General features: G+C 35.1%; 1 protein-coding gene across 1 annotated transcript; it reads left to right on the top strand.

Moving 5' to 3' along the window:
• Positions 1-10,127: 10,127 nt before the first annotated feature.
• On the top strand, positions 10,128-23,287 carry LOC132059890 (putative late blight resistance protein homolog R1A-3). The gene is made up of 4 exons (XM_059452736.1): positions 10,128-10,442; positions 10,541-10,774; positions 17,935-20,154; positions 22,852-23,287. Exons 1-3 carry the CDS (start codon positions 10,239-10,241, stop codon positions 20,143-20,145), a joined length of 2,649 nt encoding a protein of 882 aa, XP_059308719.1. The 5' UTR covers positions 10,128-10,238; the 3' UTR covers positions 20,146-20,154; positions 22,852-23,287.
• Positions 23,288-24,004: the final 717 nt, after the last annotated feature.

The raw sequence follows: 24,004 nt of genomic DNA, 5'->3' as shown, positions 1-24,004 counted from the left end.
AAGCTGCTTTTTTTAAGCCCATCCAAACAGGCTCCTAGTCATGCCGAAAGATATAGAGAAGGACCCTACATACCTCGTTGATAGAGTTATATGCGTCTTCCGGGTCCTTGAATACCTTGTGAATCACTTCCTACACAAAATAAACTATTCAAGATCAAAATCAAACTCATAGCTCATGAAAATCTTCACTTAGACATTTAAGCGAGCAACTCGCGAGCATAAGTTTGTAAGCTCTTTTGTAGCCGAATTTCCCCGTAAAACGCTACAAAATTCTACTTTCCTACTCCCCCTCATCAGTACGATCCTATACATACCACCATAAATCCAAACAACACGTTAAAGCTATATAAAATAGCCCAACAATCAAGCCAAGTCCATAAAAGTTCACAAGAATTGCAAACGCTTATTCTATGGGGTTTTCCACTAAATTTCTAGGTTTAATTACCTATAAATCTCAAAGAGGTGAAGATAAGGTTAAATCATACGTCAAAAGATGAAGGATACTCTGCAATTCAAGTTACTTCAAGACGAAGCTTTCTTCCGAAAAGCGAAACGAAACAACGAGAAATCGACGATTCTGTGATTGCCATGTTGTTCCTTACGTTAGAATTCTGTGATTAACTCTTGGATTGGGTTGTGATTGACGGAGGGATGTTTAAGAGAGTAACCTAGGGTTTTTCAAGTCTTTGAAGGGGAATAAATGAGGAGAAAATCGTTTATATATACTTGGCTTAAGTTAAGCCACCGACCAAAGTTTCTGTCTTTTGGCAGTTAATGCCCTTGGACGGAATTGCGAATTTCTCTCTATTCCAATGTTGTATCGGCAAACAGTTAAATGTATTGGAAACTAGACTCGTAAGCCTTTAATTTGATAGGTGGATCACCCTGTAACTCAAAGTATATTGAGAGAAAAGCTCTTTGACATCTCACCCAAATTTCAGCGAAATTTACAAACGTAACTTGCAACGACTTTTGTCGACTTTCGTATCACAACTCGTTTGACTTCAAAACTTAACATACGACCATCATACTATTTAAATACCTCAAAACGTTACCTTCTTAGCATGTTAGATACCTTACGCTACCATAACGCACGATAACATGAGGTGTGACATCCTTCCTCCTTTAAGAACATTCGTCCTCGAATGTTGAGGGATATCTCAACTCTCAAGGATTTCTAAAAATTTCGGCAAAGTTTCCTCTGTAAACAGAACTATCCAAAACCTGTCAAGTAGCTTAAACCAATATCCAAAGCCACACACGGCCACACAACAATATAACAATGGCAATTTGGCTTCACACGACTATCTAAGTATGCAGAAATCAAGATAAGTTAGTCATAACTCACCTCAACTGTCATCCGCCGTGGTTCGGACGTACTCGCCGCACCCGACTCAAGAATGGCACCTAACACAACATATATATATATATATATATATATATATATATATATATATATATATATATATATATATATATACTAGTTATGTGAGGCCCGTGCTAAGCCCGGGCCCAAACTCAAGATATAAAAGCAGATATTTTAACTAAAGAAATATAATTTGTGTTAGTACAAGTTTACAACAACAACAACCATATACCCATTGTAGTCCCACAAGTGGGTAGTTATATAAAAGCAAAATTTTCATTCCACTCCTTTAATATTTTAACTTCCATTTTGATGAAATTATAACTTATGTATCCTAATTTTCCGAGTTATTTAGTTCTAAATAAATAATCTATACATAGTTAATGAACTTTTAAGACAAATACATAATTTAACTTGTGCAGCAGATGGAGCTGCTCCTCTCTTAATCAGGGATTAGGGGTTCGAACATGGATATGGAAAAAAATCTTTGGAGGAAGCGCTCCCCCCGAATAGGCGCGATGCAGTGCGAATTATCTGGATTAATTGGGCTCAAATGCGGATATCGAGCACCAATCAGAAAATCAAAGAACGTGAAAAATGAGGTAGGAGGTTTGATAGCTTTTGAAAAGTAGACTTTAAAAACAAAAACAAAAAAATTGACATAAATAAATAAGATTAGGAGCTAAAAGTAATTAATTAAAAAGTTTTAAAAAAAAGTGAAAATTATTGTAAGGACTACAAAAGTCCCCAGGCTCGATAGCTTTTGAAAAGTAGACTTTAAAAACAAAAAACAAAAAAAATTAACTTAAATAAATAAAATTAGGACATAAAAGTAATTAATGAAAAAGTTTTTTAAAATTTGGGAAATTATTGTGAGGACTACAAAAGTCCTCACATTCCCTCTTATATATAATAGTAATATATAGATATATATTTGAGAAATAAAAATGAGAAAGGAAGTATCGTATTACAGGGATGTCCATGTAAACCTGAAGATTGGAGCAAATGAGGGTATCGGGCTTTCATATCTTCTCTGCCTCCCACGTCATCTCTTCTACATTATTATTCCGCCACAATACCTTAACCGAAGCTACCTCTTTAGTTTGCAATTTATGATCTTGACGATCTAGGATGGCGACTGGAACTTCCTCGTACGACAAGTCCTCAGTAACTTAAATATCCTTAATAGGGGTGATACGAGAAGGATCGCCTAAGCATTTATGAAGCATGGAGACATGGCATACCAGATGGACTGCCTCTAGCTCTGGTGGCAAATCAAGTTTATAAGAAACTTGGCCAATTCACTGCACGATCTGATATGGCCCGACATACCTGGGGCTAAGTTTGCCTTTCTTGCAAATCTCATTATGCCTTTCATAGGCGACACCTTCTGAAATACCCAATCTCCCACGGCAAACTTCATATCTCTACGTCGGTTGTCTGAGTATGACTTCTGTCGGCTCTGAGCCGTCAATAACCTTTCTTGAATTAACTTAATTTTCTCTACCGCTTGTTGTAGCAACTCAGGTCCTAACAGCTTTGTTTCACCAACATCAAACCAACCAATAGGGGACTTGCATTTCCGCCCGTATAAAGCCTCATATGGTGCCATCTGTATGCTAGAGTGGTAGTTATTGTTGTAGGCAAACTCAATAAGTACCAAATGATCTTCCCAGCTTCCTTTGAAGTCCAATACATAGGCTCGTAACATATCCTCAAGCATCTGAATAGTACGTTCGGCCTGTCCGTCTGTCTGTGGATGGAAAGCTGTGCTGAGACTAATGTGAGTACCCAACCCTTCTTAAAAAGATCTCTAGAAATTAGTTGTAAACTGTGCACCTCTATCAGATATAATAGAAACTGGAACTCCATGTAATCGAACTATCTCTTTGATATATAATGTGGCATAATCTTCAGCTGCGTACGTAGTTCTAAGAAGCAAAAAGTGTGCTGATTTTGTAAGCATGTCCACAATAACCCAGATGGAATCGAACTTCTGACGAGAACTAGGAAATCTTGTAATAAAGTCCATATTAATAACTTCCCATTTCCATGTTGGGATCTCGATATTCTAAAGCAATCCACCAGGTTTCTGGTGTTCAACCTTAACCTGCTGACAATTTGGACACTGAGCCACAAATATAGCAATGTCATTCTTTATATCATTCCATCAATATAACTGACGAAAGTCGTGGTACATCTTAGTAGAATCGAGATGAACCGAATACCGAGACTGGTGAATCTCCGTCATAATTTGCTTGCGAAGCTCCCCAAAATTAGGTACACACAATCTACCTTTATATTTGAGAACTCTGTCATCTAATATCTCAAACAATTACTTTTTCTGAGAAGAGATGCCTTCCTTGATCTTAACCAATTTGGGATCTTTAAACTGTCGTTCTTTCACTTCAGCTACTAACGATGACTCTGTAGCTTTCTGAACCATAACACCCTCATCATATGTGTCAAGTAACCGCACACTCAGACTGGACAATCGATATAGATCCTTGGTCATCTCTAACTTATCTGCTCCCACATGCTTTAAACTACCCATGGACTGACGACTCAACGCATCAGCTATGACGTTCGCCTTTCCCGGATGGTATAAGATATCAACACCGTAGTCTTTCAGTAATTCCATCCACCTTCGTTGTCTCAAGTTCAACTCTTTTTGCTTGAATATATGCTGTAAACTCTTATGATCTGTGCAGATATCAACATGAACTCCATAAAGATAATGACGCTATACTTTCAGGGCAAATATAACGACTGCCAACTCGAGATCATGAGTCAGGTAATTCGGCTCGTGCTTCCTCAATTGCCTCGAAGCATATGCAATAACCTTGCCGTGCTGCATCAGAACACACCCCTTGACGCATCACAGTACACTACATAACCTTCAGATCCCTCAGGAAGTGCCAGAACAGGAGCTGATGTTAATCGATTCTTCAATTCCTGAAAGATCTTTTCACAAGCATCAGACCATTGAAACTTAGCTGCTTTATGTGTCAATTTCGTCAAAGAAGCGGCAATAGAAGAGAAATTCTCCACAAACCTCGAATAATAGCTGGCTAAGCCCATGAAATTATGAACTTTGGTAGGAGTTATAGGCCTCGGCCAATTCTTTACTGCCTCGATTTCCTGACCATCCACCTTGATGCCCTCATCTGAGACGATATGTCCAAGGAACGCCACCGAATTCAACCAGAACTCGCATTTAGATAATTTAGCATACAACTTACGATCTTGCACCGTCTGCAATACGACTCGCAAATGATCCGCGTGCTTTGCTTCTGACCGAGAGTATATCAGAATATCATTAATGAACACAATCACGAAAATGTCAAGAAATGGCTTGAAGACCCGATTCATTAAATCCATAAAAACTGCTAGCGCATTAGTAAGACCGAAGGACATGACAAGAAATTCATAATGGCCATATCTGTTCCAGAAAGCCGTCTTCGGGATATCTTGCTCTTTGCATCGCAACTGATGATATCCAGAGCGAAGATCAATCTTGGAAAAGTACTTCGCGCCCTGTAGCTGATCAAATAAATTATTCCTTTAATTCAGTAGGGGCCATTCTATATGGAGGAATAGATATAGGCTGAGTATCTGAGAGTACATCAATAGTAAAGTCGATTTTTCTTTCGGGAGGAAGGCCAGGAAGTTCATCAAAAAATACATCAGGGAATTCATTAACAACAGGAACCGACTGAAGAGTTGGAGGTTTTGCCTCCACATCCTGCACTCGCACCAGATGGTAAATATATCCTTTTGCAATCATCTTTCGAGCCTTAAGGTAAGAAATAAACTTCCCTTTTGGCGCTGCAACATTTCCCTTCCACTCAATAACTTGCTCGCTTAGAAAATTAAAACGAACAATCTTCGTCCTGCAATCTACAATAGGATAATAAGAAGCCAGCTAATCCATACCCATAATAATGTCAAAATCGACCATCTCCAGTTCATGCAAATCAACTAACGTATGGCGGTCATGAATCATCACATCATAATCTCGATATACCAGTCTAACCATCAAAGGCTCAACCCATGGGCGTAGATACCTCAAATGGCTTACGCAATAATTCAGGCCCTTTATTACATTTGCCAGCAACGAAGGGAGAAATATACGACAATGTGGAACCGGGATCTATCAAGGCATACATATCAGTGGAAAAGACAGATAATATACCTGTAACCACATTCGGAGATGACTCTAAGTCTTGACAGCCCGATAATGCATATATGCGGCTTTGCTGACCGCCTGAACTAGACGCTCCTCCTCCGCTCTACCCCCGCGCCCAATGTCCCAGACACCGCCGGTGGCGGCGCACCGAAGAAGAAGAACCGCCGAGATGCGTCGGGGCCGAGCCATACCACCTCCGCCATTCCTCAAACAATATCTCATAATATGACCCGGCTGTCTACAAGCATAACATACATCAGCATCCTAATGAAATGTCCCAAAATGAGCCCCACCACATCGAACACAACGGGGCATAATCGAAGGCTTGATCTGGCTAAACTCGCCTCTAAACTGCGGGCCTGATGTCCGCGAACTCTGACTCTAACCCTGATCAGAATAAGTGGTCCAATCACGCGCCGACCCCCGAAACCGGCGTGGTGCATCGGTCACGGATACGATGAACGTCTAGAAAGCTATGGCCTGACTCCACCTCTAAAATCCCTAGAATCACCCGTAGATCGGGCCCTCTTATGCTAACCTCTATCCCGCTCTCGATCAAACCGCTGTTGCCTCTTACGGTCCTCTAAGTTCTGTGCATAGGCTTGTATGCGAGCAATATCTATTCCCAGATTCAAAGCAGCTGTGGTACAATCATTAATCAAATGCGGTCCTAAACAACCCATGAACCGGTACACTCGATCGGTCATATCAGCTACAACAGTAGGAGCGTATCTGGCTATAGAGTTGTTGCATGCTATACTCCCTAACACTCATATTACCTTACTCTAAGCGCAGAAACCGATCCTTTCGGGCACGACGAATCTCAATAGGTAGATACTGCTGCATAAATGCCTTAAAAAATTCTCTCCATGTCGCTGGTGGAGCACAGGGTCGCCGAGACTGCTCCCAGGTCTCGTACCAATCTATAGCAACATCCCGCAGCCTACAAGAAGCAAGCTTTGCCGACTCAGTAGCAGTAGCATGCATAAGGCTCAGAGTCTGCTGCATACGATCTAGGAAATCCTGTGGATCAGCATTCGGGTTAGCCCCCATAAATTCTGGAGGTGCCAAGTTAATGAAATCTCGTGCCCTTGTACTCACTGCTCTGTCACCCGTATCTGGAGCCTGACGTTGGGCTTGAGAGGCCATAAGTCTAGTCAATAACTGCACTACGCTCCACATATCCAAATCCTGATCAGGTGCAACTGGAGGAGGAACCGGAGGTACATCGACTCTCCTCTGCCCCCCAAGAGGGGGTGGAGGTGTTGCTCCAGAAGCCTGAGAGTCAGCCTCGTTCTGAGGCTCATGCTGATCCAAATTAGCGGGCGGCGCCTGACTGATGCCTCCTCCCGCCTCGTCATCTAATCTCTGTATAAATTGCATAGCCGCCTGTCGTCTAGTAGTGTTAGGCATCGCTGAGAATATAAACAAAATGAAGGTTAGAAGTGAACACTTACGGATCAGCTCTATCGCACGATCTAGATCAAGAAGAAAGGAACTTTTCCTAAATATCTTGTAGCCGCCTGTTTATAAGTGTGGTGCACAACACATCCATAACCAAGACTCTACTAGATACGGCTTGCAGATTCCCCAGGATAGACCGGTTCTGATACCGAGTTTGTCACACCCCAACCTTGGGGATATGGCTAGCACTCGGCACCCGAAAGCCCGGGCGAACCAACCATGGCATCTATGACAAGTAATATGAATAATGGGCTGAAAGGCTACTATATGACACTAACAAGAACCAAATGCATCAACTTGCACGCAGAAGAGCCCAACAACAACCTATATCTATACATATATATATATATACATACATATATATATATATACATATATACATACATATATATATATATACATATATACATACATATATATATATATACATATATACATACATATATATATATATATATACATACATACATACATATATATATATATACATATATACATACATACATATATATATATACATACATACATATATATATATACATACATTCATATATATATATACATACATACATATGAATAATGGGCCGAAAGGCTACTATATGACACTAACAAGAACCAAATGCATCAACTTGCACGCGTGAAAGAACCCAACAACAACCTATATATATAGCTAAGGCCAACAAGGCTATATCATGGTCATGCCAATCGCTATAAATACAAGGCCAAGCAAAACATATATACACTGACAACTGGTCTGCAAGCCTCTAAAAGAGTAACACAATATTAACAGGTCGGGACAGGGCCCCGACATACCCCCAAAACTATACATATACATATGCATCTGTACCTATAGACTCAGAACCAGAAACTCCAAAAAAGTGGAGTGCGACACTCAACCGCTGATCTCGGTGTCCTACTGCGGAGGTGCGCCGGCCTATCTATCAGCACCTGTGGGCATGAACACAGCGCACAAAAGGCGTCAGTACAAAAGGCGTAAGTAGTTAAATCACCACTTATCACATGCTTGTGTTCATTATTGTAATTTATCTACGCTCACTGTGTTGTAATTACCTGCTATGGTTATTAACAATTATATTATTTGTCCTTGCTTTCATGCATTATTTAGACTTGCTTCACGGGGTATATCTAATCAGGTTCGAGGTATTGACAGTTTTCCATGAGGTGAGCAATCCACATCTTTTCGTGGTGCTTCTATTTAGTTTATCTCTTCATTATTCTGTCTTTCGGAGTTAGTCCCTAGATCTTCTGTACGTAGCTTTTTATTAGATGCATCCTTTATTGTGTCTGTTGGGTTATGGTTGATACTAGACACTGTATCAAATATTTAGACTTCCTCTAAATTAAGATAACATTATTATATATGATTTGGATCTTCTATGCGCTTTCTCTTGAATAGTTTAATCAGTAATGATTCTTCCAAAGGAGGGTAGTAGTTTCTTAGGTGTGGATCGCGACTAGTGAATGGGTCGTGACTCGTGACAATTCAAATACACAACTTTACTTTCAAATATCATTTTTTAATCTTAACTTCAAATATTTTCTTCCAAATTTCAACCAAATCTATGTCCACACTCCAACTAAAAGTTTAAAAGGCCACTGACAAATGGTTATCCACTTGCCTATAATTTAATGAGCTGCCAACAGTAGTTAGAGTTATTAGATTTATGGTGCTTGAAAATTAAGATGTAGAATGGTCTTAGTGATTTCGAAATTGTGGATGATCACACTCACCTGTATAATCCATGATCGTCACAAAGTTGACCTAGTCAATACTTTCAACGTTCTGAAGTCTATATTGTTATCCTTGCTATAAATTAAAATAGTGCCAGCAACAGTTTGCTAGTACTATTACAGTAGAACTCCATTGTGAAAAGCAGCTTGCCAGATCCAGTACAAGGGGTAAGTAAATTTCATAAATGCAAACTTCTCAAGAATCTTGTCGTATTGGTCAACTAGTACAAACAAGCTAGACACTAGTCTTTAGAGGAAAAAATATCGAAATCGCCAAGAAACTAAGTGGGCGTTTGGCCATAAAAATTATTCATTTTTTTCCGAATTTTTTTTTCACTTTTTTTACTTTTAGCGTTTGGCTATAAAAATTATTCTCTTTTTTCGGAGTTGTATTCCGGAATACTGAAAACAAGAAAAACTTATTTTTCAAAAATTTTCAACTTTTTTTCACTTTTTTATACCACATTTCACCAAAAACTACAATTTCAAAAACTATGGCCAAACACAACTCCAACTCCAACTCCAACTTCAAAAATTCCAAAAAAAGTGAAAAAGTTTTTGATATTTATGGCCAAACGGGCCCTAAATTACTGCCTCCATTTTATATTATACTCCCTTGGGTCCAAATTAATTGCGGATTTAGTCTATCAAAAATGTATTTTATTCTTTTTTCAAATTTAGCCTTGACACATTTTTAATTCAATGAACAAATTTAATGCTGTTATAGTTTCAACCCCCTCTTAATTGAGGGTATTTTAATCAATATACCTCTTAATTTTTAGAGTAAGTGAATTAAACTTAATTCACGTTGTCGTTTAAAATCTCAATTATTTTGAACCGGAGAGAGTATGTTACTTTTAGCTTGAACAAGTTCATTAGACTAGTGGTAAGTAAACTTCATAATTGCAAACTTCTCAATAGCACGGAGCTGCCTCTTCACTTACGGGTTCGGTCAAACTCAATAGTTTTGATTTAAATTTTATATTTGTATTAAAAGATTACTGAATATGTATAAATTATTAATTTAGAACTCAAATACTTTAAAGTATTAGAATCTTGCATTGATAAACTTTAATTTCTGGTTCCATCTCAACTTCTTACAAATCTATCATATGGGTCAAGTAATACAAAGTTACAAACAAAACAAGTCTAGAGGAAAAACTATCGAAATTGCGAAGTAGCCAGCTTAACATCGAAGAGTCCAGTGCCCACATGCTAATAGTCTTCACTTGCAAATATTTTACTGGACAAACAACTGTCAAATTGTCGTTGGGTGCATTAAAAATAAGAATATCAGAAAGACTTTATTAAACAATTCGGTCAACCTAAAAAATCGAAGTCCTTTCCGCGTATTACGTTCTTTATATTCTGCAACGGTAAAGTGAGCATCTCATCACTACTATCTGGAAACAAAACTATCCTCTTTAGAATATATTCTCGCATTTGTTAACCTAGAAAGAAAGAGAAATGGCAGATGCAGTGGTGAACTTTCTGGTGGAGAACTTGTTTCAGCTATTAAGTGAAAATATTGAGCTGATTAGAGGTGTTGATGACGACTTCAAAGATCTGCTTGAAGAAGTTCAACGCTTAAAAGCCTTCTTAGAAGATGCTGCGAAATACCACAGTGAGAGCAGCCAGTGGGATCAGTTGGTCAAGGATATTCAAAAGACGGTACCGTTGAAAAATAATTAAAAGTTGTAGAAAATCAAAAAATTATTTAGGATTTGATATTTGTTAGTTTATCTAAGTAATTTATTTTCCTTGATCAGGTACATAAAGCTGAGGATGCGATTGATAAGTTCCTGGTTCAAGCGAAGCTGCATAGAGATAAGAATAAATTGGAAAGAATCTTCGATAAAGTGGGACATAGTGCTTCAGTTAGGGCTCTTGCAGCTGAGATTAAAAGCATCCATGAGAAGGTGAGGAAACTTCGCGAAAACAATCAACAAGCTTTTCAGCCACGCCCGGTGCTTGAGTTGCCTAGAAGAGGTTCCCCCGAGCAGGTTCGCCTCAAACCCGAAAACTTTTATTCTCTTTCGTCCGTTCCATTTTATGTGAAGTTGTTACTGTAGCTATAATGTCTTCAAGTTTATTTAAAAGAGTAACAAGTATCTGAAAATTCCCCAGCTAACTATGTTTTTTCTCATTTAATAATTCAGTCATGGGGTGCTAATGTTACCTGCCTATATTATACTAGTACTATAACATTTTTTATATTTATATACCCTACATGGAGTGTCAAATGACATGGCTGAGGCCTGAGTCACTTCAAAATGGCCAGAGGATCTCATGTGGTCTTTTGTATTTATTTTCAAAATTTAATATTTTTCTGATTTGCTATCCCCTCCGGATAAAAAAGAGTGTTCACCTAGTTATTTATACACTCCATAAGAAAATATTAATTTCGATAAAAAAAAAAGATAATTTAATTAAACTGTCTCTAAATATAAAGTATTGAGATTTAATCACATAACACTTAATGCTTTAATAGGTGCAAAGCTGAAAAAATAAAATTAATTTTTTCATTTAATAAGAAACACTTTTTTTGATTAAAAAAATAAGTTGAGTGTTCATTTAATAAGAAACACTCTTTTTGATTAAAAAAATAAATTAAATGAACACTCTTTTTTATTCGGAGGGATCAGTTTATATGACTCTTTCTCCTTTCTTTCCAAACCCGACAGCTTTATCTTTCTTTCCAAAAAGTCTAGGCAATCATTGTACCCACAAATCTCATCTATCCACACTAGTAACCACATGTATCAGTTATAGCATATCAGAAACAAACAAGAGATAGACTATATAGGAAGCAGCTCTGCCCCAGTCTAGCTACTGTCCATCAGGTCAGTGCACTATTAACCTGACTACACGTGTACACTTTCAAATCCAAGGGTCATATTTGTTTACCTAAAACAGCCTCTAAGCCATGGTTAAAGATCATATGCTAATTTTATCCTTTCCATATTGGCATCATAGATGTAGGCAAAAATCTTGCTATGACAATCTGCGTCTGAGATCTGTTTTCTGTCATTGGCCATTTTCATGGGTTTTTCTTTTCGTCGATTATTTTCATTATTCAAGTCCCCAAAATGGGTAAACATCCATCCCAAAATCAATGAAATAAAGCTCGTTCAAATTAAGTAGTCAATTGATTTTCTTTTTGAAGTAATCTAGTGTAACCATGGGCTAAGCTAGCTAGGGTGTCGAAAGGGGTTCATCCGAACCCAAGGGCGGATTTAGAGGTATCAGGGTGTTAAACCCGACCCTTGCAAAAATTATATGTAGGGTAAATTTTTTTTGTTTATGTACATATATTAGCTTTTGAACACCCTGAATAAATGCAAAAGGTTAGCTTAAGTGATCCAGGGTGTTCAAAATAATCTACAGATTCTGGTTCAATTCCGATCAACAACATTATTTTTTATATTTAACTTTTATTATTTTTTTCGAACCCCCTGAGTGAAAATCCTAAATCCGCCACTGTCCGAACCTCATTTAATGAAAAATTATAATATATATACAAGGTTAAAATTATTTTTTATGTATATATAACAGTTTATTATTGAGTCTCCTTAGTGAAATATTTTTAGATTCCTTTGATCGTAATTTTTCTGTATATCTTTTAAAATAATTGAATTGTCAAATATTGTGACTTATAATACTTTTTATATAATTTTCAAATAATCTGAACTGTGCCACATAAATTGGGACAGAAGAAGTAAATAAATCATACACTTTGCTTTTATCAAAATCTAGTTTAACAGCAAAATTGTAATTTTTAACAAAAAAAAAAAACACTAGTACTAATATATCAAGTCTACAGATCAAAATACCAGGGAGAACTTGTTGAAAAAAAAAAATATACTAGCAAGAAGTTATCACAGCAAGATTTTCACCTCCATATATGTTGTCAATAAGGAAAGAATAAAAGAGAAAACTAATGTGCTTTGACCATGATTTAGATTCTGTTTTAGCCTTTTAGGTAAACAAATATCGACTCTTAGATCCGAAAAGATACACGTGTAACCAGATTAGTAGTGCAATGGACCAATTGGACAGTAGCTATACGCGAGGGGAGCCCCATAATAATAATAATAATAATAATAATAATAATAATAATAATACCTGCTCTTTTTCAAATTGTTTGTTTTACCTTTTTATTTTTTTTGGCCTTTAAAAAAGAATGTGCTTTTTCTTTTTTGGCAACACCTTAATCACAACTTCCCCCATGAACTCCTTAACCACAACTTCCCACATGACATGTTTAAGATTAAAAGATATTTTGATACATTCCACACATCTTTTATTTAAGACAATCAAATTCAAAAATCTTCTTTACTTTTTTCAACTTCGTGTCTAGTCAAAACCCGACAAATATTTTGAAGGGAGTGATAATAAAGAGAGAATATAATAGTATAAAGAGACAAGTTTACCTTGTACGTGCTAATTTAATAATTTCTTTTATTTTATTTACTGAGAATTTAACCCTTTCTTTAGTGCGTACTGTTACCTGCACTGCCTACATTTGATACATGCGACTTGACTTCGTTAAACTATATCTTCTTTTTCTTTTTGGTAACTAACGCGTTAAATTATATCTTTACATATAAAAAATGATAATGAAATAAAATTATAAATAAAAACTACTAAATAAATGAGAAAACACCCTATTATGTTAGCACTGGTCCTTCTTTTTTCATTTTTCACAACTTACTTTTACATTTGATATGTCTTATAAAATAAAATTCGGCTCATTCTTCTTTTAGTTTTCGAAAATATTGGACATAATGCGCGAGTGCACACACAATTATAAAAACATGCCTCAGAGAGAAATGTTGATAAAAATATACTTTGTAAAATTAAAAATAGATTTCACACTGAATGAAATTGTTATTTAAGTGTCTTTCTAATATTTGGAAGGGAAAATGCACAAAAACACACTTGAACTATGGTTGAATTTGCAGTAACACACTCTATTTTTGCGGGGGTTCTATTACTCCTAGACGTATTTAAAGCGGAATTATCACAATCCTAAATGCTGATGTGGCCTAAACTGTGTGTGCACGTTTATCAACCCGTGGAAGGCAAAAGAAGCTCAAAAATTTAACCTCCTAATGCCAAGTTTCCATAATTGGAACTTTTTTATTCTAGTTTTTTAATTTTTAATGCCCTTCTAAAATCAGAAATAATAAACTTCACTCTCCTCCTTCCTATTTAATATTCCACCATTATTTCCACTGGTGAACGGAAGTCAGCCGAGGATGAAATGCAAAAACTTGAGACGATTTTCCCAATTCGTTACTACCAGAGCTAAAGAAGTTTTTCACAACATAAATAACGAATCACTAGTTTTAGGCACTATAAAATGGCGGAGGAGAAGCTGTACATAGGACATCGGAGATGGAGAAACCACAGTCCGTTTCTTGTCAAATTCCACCATAGTCACTGTACTCATCACTTCAAAATTCATCATTTTAGAAAATTCCAACAAACTATTTCCTACATTCTGATCCATCTATCTTTCTGGTATATGGATTTGTCTTTCCCTCTTGGTACTGTTGCCGCCGAAACTCACTGAAGAAGAGAAAAAGTCGTCGAAAAAGCTTCCGATCCGTGAAGATAAAAGAAACTCGTTGGTGAAATCTCCTCCATTACCAAAAGCTAGCTAGCTACTGCATTCCAAGGAGTTGTGCAAGCCTATTTGCATTGATTGTCCATTGTCACCTTTAGTTGGAGTAATGGTGGATTTGTGGCAACGAAGAAGATGGAAGTGTGTTGGGTCTGAATGAAATGGGAATATAATTTAAAAGAAGGAAAAGGAAAAATTGAAAAAAAAAATACACACCAGCACGTGCACCACAATCTTGTACCAAAAATCTGGTTATAGCATTTTAGGATGGTAATAATTCCACTTTAAATAAGTCTAGGGGGTCATAGGATCCCCGCAAAGATGGAGTGTGTTACTGCAAATTCAATCATAGTTCAAGTGTGTTTTTGTGCATTTTCCCTATTTAGAATGTTGACATTAACTTTTTTTAATTATATCCTCGTTATTTGAATATATATGAAATTCTAATATTTAGTACTTTAAATCTATGAAGACATATTGTATGTAAATCATTTCCTTATTTAAATAATGCAGCAAAACAAAAGTTCCTCCTATAGTACTACGTATAGAGGCAGATCTACAATTTTAAATCTTTCAATTCTTACAACAATCTCAAATTAATATAACATAATATCCGGGTTTGCAGTCAAATACTACTACTATATATAAGCGACGATCAAGGGACTTTTGTAGTCCTCACAAAAGTTTTCAATTTAATTTGAAACTTTTTAACTAATTACTTATAGGTCTTGACCTTATTTTTTGAAGTCAAATTTACTTTTTGTCCTTATAGTGTACTTTTCAGAAGTTGTCGAACCTCCTACCTTATTTCCCTTATTAGTTTCTTCTATTGATCTTATCTTTTAACCAAAACAATAGTTATTTCTTTGCTAGATATTCTTGCTCTCTCGTTTTCTCCTTGTTCATTTATTGTTTATTATTCTCTAACTTTTTTTCTCTTGTTGTTGGTTCGTTTATTGTAGGAGCCTTTTTATTTTAGGTGCTTTTAAATCAAAATAACTTTTAAGCACTTTTGTAGTGCTTGAGCAAGATAAAGAAAGCGCTTCTAAGCACTTAGTTTTAACCCAAAATAACAAAAATAAGTCAAAAGCATAAATTAGGATTTCCAACTTATGGCTTTTGGCTTATCAGCCATAAGTTAAAAGCTCATTCAAACAGGCTCTAGATACTTACATGTGAGCATTTCTTTTATTTTCCATTATAAAATTTGAGAATTTTTGAAAAATCTTTTACTTACATATGTAGGCATTTCTTTTACGTTATATATATGCTATAATGAGCTGATATTCTAAAATGATTTGTACTAAAATGATTTTTAGGTATAGGTTTAAAATTATTTAGTCTTTTTGGTCTATTTTACTTGTCATGATTACTAAAAATAATTAATCTAAAATATTTATTATTTTAGATAATCAAGATAGAATTTTTTTTTTTTCGTCATTACTCTTACTTTAATAAATATGGAGAGATATTAATGTGGTTAAAAAAAGAATAATATTACTTGATATATACTTGATACATATATACGCGCGTGATATATGCGTGTGCGCGTGCGCGCAAAAGCTATTGGATTCTCGTGAACCCGTAAGGCTTTCTCTGCATCCGCAACTGATTGTGTATATAACACATTTCAATATTTTATATATTTGAACACCTTTCCTACCTAACCAATATTTTCTTCTCTTCGTCGATATTTTGTATAATTTATTTATATTATATTAAAAAGAGCACGAAGAACTTTAAAAATGTTGTTTGAATTTTTTGCCCTTCATTAAAAGACTCTACAATAGATGAAATCGTCATGTACTATTTTTCTCATTACATATATGTGTAATTATACATAAACACTCATAATAGATATTTTTTGGAAAATTAAAAAGCCACCATTATTTTTGGTATATATATTTTTTTTTGAAAAAGTAATAATATCCATCGTTATTTTTGTAGTCCTTTGTGAATTTGACAAATAATCACAATTAATGCATCCATAAGATCGTAATATTTATATTTAGGTCTTTGATTCCATCTCCAAAAGTGACAGCTTCATACTTCATTTGCTGCAAATTCCCTTATTTCATCTTTTTCAGCAATGAACTCCCTTTCTTGAGGTACTTTGATTTCATTCTACTTATTCTCGTTTTTTGTAGTGTGTTTGTTGATGAACGGTCTTGTATTTGAAATGCACTCAACAATTTTCATAAGTTAGTCCCACAAGACATGCTTCGTAAGGTGGCTAAATTTATTATTTTGAAATATATGTTGTGTTACTGTGTATCCATAAGACAATAACAGAGCAATATTATGGAGGTACATACTGTAGCCTACTCTAACAGTATTATTAGTAGTAATATATTGGAAAACACATACATTTTGTTATAGTTCGTAAAATAATTACAAAATATTTAGAGCTCAAATGAAAAGAAGTGTTGCAGCAAAATACTGTCAGTAGTAATATACTTGAAAACTCAACATTTTGTTATAGTTCGTGAAATAATTAAAAATATTTAGAGCTCAAATGGAAAAAAGTGTTGCAGCAAATTAGAACGAACTAAATAAGTTGGCAGACTGCGAAAAAGATACAGCATACGACAAAAGTGTTATGACAAAATAATCTGTATAAGTTTAAATAAAGTTTCAACAGAATCTGTAAAACACTTAGTAAAACAGATTACACAGTATAAAATACTTAAAACCAGTAAACAACAGAAACTGGAAAATGAACAGAAACAGTGTTGGAAAAATAAAAATATTTTTCAAAATATAATCGAGCCCACTTAGTTCAAAGTGTATCCTTAAGGAAATTGTTCCCCTCACAATACTCGAGGTTGATGGAATATTCCCTCCCAGGATAGAACGATTATCTTACCAGAATAGTAGTACTCCAAATTCTGGTAGCGGCGAACCACTCAACGGTAGTGTATCACACAGAATAAAGAAGAGAGTTTTTGGAGAGAAAAATTTTGAGCGCTGAAAAAATTCGTTGTGAATTCTGGAATAAATCAGGAATTTATAGCTGTTGGAGATACTGATTCTGAATGTTTGCAACCATTCAGATCAGTCACCATTAGGGAAATTCGAAAATATCCGGAAAGAGAAAAACAGACCGGGTCGGTCACAAGTCGCGGGTCAGGGTCGATTTTCTATTTAATTAAATAATTAAATAAATAAATAATTAAAGAAAAGTTTGTCCAAAAAGATAATCAATCAATCGTTTCCAAAGCCGAAGCCGAAGCCGAAGCCGAGCGAGCGACGACGACGGCACGAGGGGTCCTTGCCCCCTCAACCCTTTTAGCAACTAGAGAACGTGTAATGTAATATATACCTTTCTTTTCCTCTCTTTTTCCTATGTGGGACAAATTCTTTAACCAAAGCAAAAAGGGACCTTTTACATTCCCTGCACTTTGCATCCCATCATTTCCCATTCACCAATATCAAAACCCAACAAAAAGGACTTAGATTTTTGATTATTTTTCTTGTATCACTTATATAGCCACTCTGTTTTCTGATGATCTTCCGTTTTATTATCTTAAAAAGGGTCCTTCTTTGGAAGATGCTGAAGTAGTGGGGTTTGATGAGGAAGCAAACATCGTGATCAAGCGACTTGTTGAAGGACCGGCGGAATGTCTCGATATTGTTCCAGTAGTGGGTATGCCCGGACTTGGAAAAACTACACTGGCAAGAAAAATCTACAATGATTCTCGACTTTCATATGAATTTTTCAGCGTCATTTGGGTTTTCGTGGGGCAAACTTATAATATAAAGGACATTTTCCTTAATATTCTCAAATTCTTCACGAAACGCATCGAAGAACATCAAGGTGAGGATGTGGACAAAGTAGCCAATAAGATAAGTGGTTTTATGAATAAAGGAGGTAGATGCCTCATTGTTTTAGACGATGTGTGGGCAGAGGATGTCATTGATGCTGTAAAGAAAGTTTTCCCAGAAAACCAGAAAGGCCACCGTATCATGATGACAACTCGTGAAGGAAATGTGGCTAAATATGCCAATAAAGATCCTCACGACCTGAAATTTTTGACTAAAGGAGAAAGTTTTGAGTTGCTGGTAAAGAGGGTTTTCGGCAAGGAAAGTTGTCCTGATGATTTAGAAGGACTTGGAACAAGGATTGCAGGAAAATGTAGTGGAGTACCACTTGCTGTAGTGGTGATTGCCGGAGCATTAAGAGGTCGCCCCAACAAAAATGATTGGCAAAGAGTTGAGAAAAATGTGGTGGAGCATCTGATAAATAAGGATGATCCTAAGAGCTGCTTGAAATTTGTAGGGATGAGTTACGATCGTTTGCCCCAAGAAATGCAGACATGTTTCTTGTATTCTGGTGTCTTCCCTCGAGGCTTCGATATTCCTTCTTGGAAATTGATTCGTTTGTGGATAGCGGAGGGGCTAATAAAGCCCCAGCAGGCATACACTCTTGAGGAGATAGCTGAGTTTTATTTGAACGATCTTGTCAATAGAAACTTAGTGATATTGATGAAAAAGAAGTCTGATGGTCAAATAAAAACATGTCGTCTTCATGACATGTTGCACGAGTTTTGCAGAAAGGAGGCTGCTAAAAAATGGATTTTTCAAGAAATATGTACAACAGCTGATAATGCTATTCCTTCTATATCAGACTCAGATGCTTGTCGTCGACTGTGCATTCAACCCTCTATTCTGGATAAGTTTCTCTTCGAAAATCTTTTTGCAGAACATGTCAGATCTTTCTACTGTTTTTCCTCAGAACAAAAACAAATCGAGTTGTCTCCTAATGACATCAAACTCATCCACAAAGCTTTTCCACTTCTCCGGGTTTTGGATGTTGAATCCCTCAAATTTATTTTCTCCAAGGATTTTAACCAATTATATCATTTGAGGTATGTTGCCATCTCAGGTGACTTCAAGGTCCTTCCTCCGACCTTTGGGAAATTCTGGAATTTACAAACGCTTGTACTCAATACAAGTACCTCAGAGTCCGCCATTGAGGTAAAAGCTGACATATGGAACTTGTTACAGTTAAGGCATCTCCATACCAACATACCTGCAAAATTACCAGCCCCTTCTACCACGAGAGGTAGACCTTCCTGTCTGCAAACTCTTTCTATGGTTGCACCAGAAAGTTGCAAGAAAGATGTGCTAGCAAAGGCTTGTCAGCTTAAAAAATTGAGCATTCGAGGGCAAATGGCAGCTTTTCTTGATACGTACAAGGGTGGAATCAGCAATCTTGAAGAGCTAAAGTGCCTGGAACATCTGAAACTGTTGAATGATGTTCTTTACATGAATAAACCAGTTCACCTTCCTGCAGCATTCTTCAGACTTGTACGTACAGTGAAGAAGTTAACTTTGGCAAACACAAGGTTTTCTTGGAGTGATGCGAACAGATTGGCACAGTTGGAATCCCTGGAGGTACTAAAGTTGAAAGAAAATGCATTCGTAGGTGAGTCTTGGGAGCCGGAGATAGGAGGTTTTAGCACGCTCCAGGTCCTGCGGATTGAAAGGTCAGAATTAGAATCTTGGGTGGCATCGAATCTTAACTTCCCAATACTTCGGCACCTTATTCTTATCTCCTGTGATAAGCTCGCGGCTGTTCCACTTGAGCTGGCTGATATACCTAACTTTCAAGAGATGAGACTGGACAACACAAGCAAATCCGCAGTCAAATCAGCAAAAGAAATAGAAAGCAAGAAATCGAAAAGCATCAAATTCAAGCTCACCATATTCCCTCCTGAAAATGAATTCAAGGCCGCACAGTAAAATTGAAAGGTCAGTTGAATTCATTTTTATTGAAATGATTAAAATCTATATTATAGTCTTCACTAATTGTCCTGCTGGCATACATTATTCATGACGGCATCTGTCTCATATAGTAGAATGCCCTTTTAAGACTGTATCTTCTGTAATTATTTGATTCTTCTAATATATACTAGATGGCCTATGCTCGTGCTGCGCACGGGCCCAACACTTTGGATTATAGTGTATCTATGTATATTTAGTTGTGTTTAGATAGTGAGAATATATATATATATATATATATATATATATATATATATATATATATATATTATGTTCAAAATACGATTAACATAGCATTATAGTTTGTGCTCCGTATCTAAAACTTTATTATATTCGTGTTGCTACGAAAATTTATTAATACTTTTTAAAAGAGAAGATTTGTTTAAAAGAAAATTATTTTTCTCTCTTTGAGATAAAATAATAGCAATATTTAAGCATCAGTTGATACTTTCAATTTTAATTCGATCAATTTAAAGGTGTAAAATACTTATTATTTTTTTATCAAATTTTGATTTGGATAATTCTAATTCAAATTATTAAATTAATTTTACATGTTTAAAACGAAACAAAGTAGAAATTAATTTTCTATTAAACGAACAAATGCTATTTTTTAATTTTTGGTAAATATTCTCGGTTTAGCTCATTTTACTTGTCTTGTTGTCTTTTGCATAGTTTTTTAAGGAAACGTGAATTAAAATTAAAATTTGACTAATTTACCTTATTCATTATTTGATCTTCATTTGATATTAATCTCTTTTCACATTTATTAGAGTAAGAATAAAAATAACAAAGTAATTAAATTCTATCTTATTTTAAAATATAAATATTTTAAGTATATTTATTTTAGTAAACATAACAAATAAATGACATGACGGAATAGCAAATACAACAATTAAATATTTTTGAAGAAAAGTAATAATATGGGGTTCATGCTTTTTGCTGTGCAATAATTTCATTTGCTCCCACTAATGGGTTAATACGCATGTGTCAATGAATCCACTATTATTGACTTGATGGGGATACTTTGGTAATTACATGAATATTGTTTGATTTTTTAATATATGGGGTGCACGTTTTTTTTTTTAATATGAGGTTCACTTTTTTTTTTTCATGAGTTTGGAGAGGGTGGGGTCCACTTTTTTTTTCATGAGTTTGGAAAGGGTGGGGTTCACTTTTTTTTTTTTTTTAATTTATTTAAGAGTGACTGACGATGAAGCATGGGTAAACCGATGCTTCTATATAGTAGAAAAATAGAAATATAATAAAGTATTTTTATCTACTTTTTAGAAGAGCTGGTAATATAAAGTATAAAAATGTCATTTTTTTGGCCTTAAATAAAAAAGTGGGACCGAACACGGACAACGATCTTGCCTCTATAAATCGGCTCTTCTATATAGTAGTAAAGTAATACATATATTATGTTCAGAACACGATTAATATAACATTGTAGTTTGTGCTCCGTATCCAAAATTTTATTATATTAGTGTTTGCTACGAATACAAAGTTGGCAAAAATTTATTAATACTTTTTAAAAGAGAAGACTTATTTAAAAGGAAACTATTTTTCTCTCTTTGAGATAAAACAATAGCAATATTTAAGCATCAGTTGATACTTTGAATTTTGATTCGATTAATTTAAATATTCTATTTGTTAATGTATGTAGATTGGGCCTAAATAATACCTATTATTTTTTATCAAATTTTGATTTGGATAATTCTAATTCAAAGTATTATATTTATTTTACATGTTTAAAATGAAACAAAGTAGAAATTTGATTTTCTATTTAAATGAAGAACTTCTATTTTTTATTTTTTAGTAAATATTTTTGGCTTAACTCATTTTACTTGTCATGTTATCTTTTGTACGGTTTTTTTTAAGGAAACGTCAAATTAGAATTATAATTTCACTAATTTACCTTATTAATTATTTGATTTCTATTTAATATTATTTTTTCTTTTATGACATTAATCTCTTTTCACATTTATTAGAGTAGGAAAAAATGAAAAAATAATTAAATTATATCTTATTTTAATATATAAGTATTTGAAATATGTTGTACAATAATTTCATTTGCTCCCACTAATGAGTTGATACGCATGTGGCAATGAATCCATCATTATTGATTTAATGAGATACTTTGAAAATTACATGAATATTGTTTGATTTTTTAATATGGGAAGTACTTTTTTTTTTTTGACATTGTTTGTTTTTTTAATGTGGGATTCATTTTTTTTTTTTTTAAATATTGCTTGATTTTATTAATATGGGGTCCACTTTTTTTCCCGTGAGTTTGGAGATGGTGGATTTCACTTTTTATTTTTTTTATTTTTAATATTAGTTGGTGTTTAATATGAGGCCCACACTTTCTTTTTTTTAATGGAACGGACAACGAAAAAGTTGAGCCAACCGGCTCTTCTATATAGTTAATAAAAAATAGCAATCCATGGAATTGCAGAATTAACTAATTCTTCTCTTACATCATGAATTGCAGTATGCTCTTACGTATACAATTGGCTCGACCACGATTTGGGATAGAAATTACTATTTGTTTATTTCTAACGTAATTGACTTTTTTGGTGCTATACTGTACGGATTCTTGTGAATGATTTATTAGTTTTTCTCTACTTGTTTCCATTTCTCATTTACTAATTTTCCTTCTTTCTGCAGGAGAGAATTTGGACATTGAGCTTGATGGAAGCTGGGGGTCATGGACAAATAGCTGGAGTATTCGAAATGGTGTCACCGCATTTCATGTTTTCGCAGTCCAGTCATCTGATAAGATTGTTCCAATAAAGAAAACCTGTTTGTTCAAGCATTGTGATTTTGAAATAAGTCTAGGTCTGTTGCATTTTGAGTTCCCCTTCATGTGGAATGTTGATTTTCTCGGTTGTGAGGCTGTCTGCATCTTTCCTATTCTGTTATGGTTGTATTTGCTTTCTTTCATTCTTGCAAAAGTGTTGCTTTTATCCATTGTTTTTGTTGAAAGACGCGCTACTCCCAACAAACGTGGTGTTGCAAGTCTTATTAACTTGGTTATCTTAGCTTTCAGATGAGTTCTAGTTAATTATTTTTGAATTGGAAAGTTTCAAGTTCAAATTATGAATCCATATTGTTCAGACACTACTGCATTATTAATTTCCATGTTCTGGTAAATATCCGTATAACCAATAGTCTAAAATGCTCCTTTTGAAAGTTGAAAACAGAAATAAGGAGGATACATATACATACCTTCAAACTTGCAGATCAGCTGGCAAGTATGTCCTTCAACTTTGAGTGTGTATAAATAGGCATCTCATTCTCAGCTTGTATAAAGTTGAACCTAAACACAAATGCTGACATGCAGAGGCAGATTCAGAATTTAAATTTTATGGGTTCAATCTTAAGATTTTTAGCATTGAACTTATTATATTTTTAAAGTTAGGGGTTTATATATACTATTTATTGTAATTTTAATATTTTTTTACACATAAATTTAAGCTTTGCATTGAAAGTTTGGGGTTCAGTTGAACCCCCACCTTGTAGGCTAGATATGCCTCTGCTGACATGATACATAAATTTTGGAGGTGTCTAGATGATCATTTTGTAAGTTAAAATATTCAACTGACAAAGTGGAGACAAGTTAAGGTGCTTACTTGTACACACCCAAAGTTGAAGGGTATACTTGTCAGTTGAGGCTAAACTTAAGCACCTGTTATGTACTAGTTCAATATAACGTAAGATAATTGATTTGAACAAGAGATGAATCTTGACCTGCATCTTCGCGTACTCATGAGTACTACTGATAGGAAAATCAATAAACTTTCTCAGGGTGGGATTACCA

Source organism: Lycium ferocissimum, chromosome 6, assembly GCF_029784015.1.
Source record: "Lycium ferocissimum isolate CSIRO_LF1 chromosome 6, AGI_CSIRO_Lferr_CH_V1, whole genome shotgun sequence".
Classification (NCBI taxonomy): domain Eukaryota; kingdom Viridiplantae; phylum Streptophyta; class Magnoliopsida; order Solanales; family Solanaceae; genus Lycium; species Lycium ferocissimum.
Note: the sequence above shows the minus strand (reverse complement) of the source record. Positions and strands in the feature narration are given on the sequence as shown.

Bases quoted from the DNA above. Each gene is read 5' to 3' on its own strand.
- LOC132059890 (XM_059452736.1), top strand. From the start codon at position 10,239: ATGGCAGATGCAGTGGTGAACTTTCTGGTGGAGAACTTGTTTCAGCTA. The intron at 10,443-10,540 runs GTACCGTTGAAA...TTCCTTGATCAG, and splicing joins TCAAGGATATTCAAAAGACG to GTACATAAAGCTGAGGATGC. The intron at 10,775-17,934 runs GTTCGCCTCAAA...TATCTTAAAAAG, and splicing joins GAAGAGGTTCCCCCGAGCAG to GGTCCTTCTTTGGAAGATGC.